At 37.1% G+C, this 1547-nt stretch overlaps 1 protein-coding gene across 1 annotated transcript in view; it reads left to right on the plus strand.

Moving 5' to 3' along the window:
- Positions 1-202: 202 nt before the first annotated feature.
- Positions 203-1547, plus strand: part of Iars (isoleucyl-tRNA synthetase) — a gene marked incomplete at its 5' end in the record, with an annotated part of 52012 nt that continues 50667 nt past the window's right edge. The window contains 1 exon segment of the mRNA XM_005408918.2: positions 203-309. Coding sequence (XP_005408975.2) covers positions 203-309 — 107 coding nt within the window.

Genomic DNA, 1547 nt, shown 5'->3' on the forward strand with positions numbered 1-1547 from the left:
GTGCTAGGATTACAGGTGTGCGCCACCACACCCGGCAATGTGAACTTCTTGCTTTATATTTTTTAAATAAATGTGGCAAAATATAAATGATTTTTAGGAGCTCATTTCCTCCTAAAATACTCATTTTAATTCTCAATAAATCAGTTTTCTCATATTACATTTGTATTATGGATTTCTAAAGCAATACCTTATTCTGTTTCAGGATGTTCAAGATCCTTCAGTATTTGTAACATTCCCTTTGGAAGAAGATGAAAGTATATCTTTGGTTGCTTGGACAACCACTCCCTGGACTCTACCTAGTAACCTTGCACTGTGTGTTAATCCAGATATGCAATATGTAAAGATTAAAGGTAAGTCTGAGGCTGATTACGTGTCATCAGAATGGATAAGATCATTTTATTTGAGAGAAACTATGAAAGCTCACATACCTTTTTTGGACTAAAAAAAGTCTTCTAACAAGAATATTACTTAATCAGAAAGATAAGCCCTTTTATTTATTTACTTAATTTTTTGTCTTTGTGAAACAGGGTTTCGCTATGCAGTTCATGGTGGCCTTGAGCTCTCTTTGTAGCTCAAGCTCGTCTTGAACTTGAACGATGCTCCTGCCTCAGCCTCCCGAATGCTGGGATTACTGGTGTGCAACACCATACCTTTGTTTCTGCTTTAACAGTAATATAAAAATTATGAGTACTGAGATATAAAAATAAAATTTCATTGCCATTTGCAGTTTATACTGTTCTTTAACACATCATTCCCTTGTTACCGATGGAGAGATAGGGAATTGTGTCATTATTGGCATTGGCACCAGGACTTGAGGACTTTGTGACTCTCAGATATTTTCTGCTAGAGTTATCATTGTCTCAACTAAGTTCTTCCATAGAGATTTATATGAAAGAAGAAGTTTGGTATTTTGTGGACAAAGATAGCTTTAGGTCTGGCTAGTTGATTGGAAGAGAAAAGTAAATAAAGAAGACAAAACCCATTGCCAGAGAAAAATGCTGTAGTACAACTGCCAAGGACAATAGTACGGCATTCTTCAGAAAGCTGAACATAGACTCACAGACATCTACCAACTCCCCACAGGGAATTTAGTCATTATGTACTGAAACATGTAATAATAAAAATGAGACCAAAAATTTTTTTAAAAGAAAGCTATGATTCATACCACAACTTGTTGAACCAATATGCAAATAAACCAGTCACAGAAGGACAGATCCATAGGATTCTGGTGATCTGAGATACCCAGAGCAGTCAAATTCAGAGAGGAAAAGTACAGTGGTGGTTGCTGGGCTAGGAGTGAGGGAGGAGATACTGTTTGATGGATACAGTGTTTCAGTTTCTGATAACGATGATGTCACAACACCGGAAAATACTTCCTGCCAGTTACAAATGGTTAACATTAGCTTTTCTAAAATAAGGAGCAGTCATCTTGATTCATACTAGTTTGTGCTGGAGAGGAAGAAGTTTGAGAAGGGAACCGGAGAGCAGTGGAGGTCAGAGGAAAGATTTCTTTATTTGATCCTCCCCAGACAGCTGTAAGGCCAAAA

The sequence above is a fragment of the Chinchilla lanigera genome, unplaced genomic scaffold, assembly GCF_000276665.1.
Source record: "Chinchilla lanigera isolate Chin_1 unplaced genomic scaffold, ChiLan1.0 scaffold00114, whole genome shotgun sequence".
Lineage (NCBI taxonomy): Eukaryota > Metazoa > Chordata > Mammalia > Rodentia > Chinchillidae > Chinchilla > Chinchilla lanigera.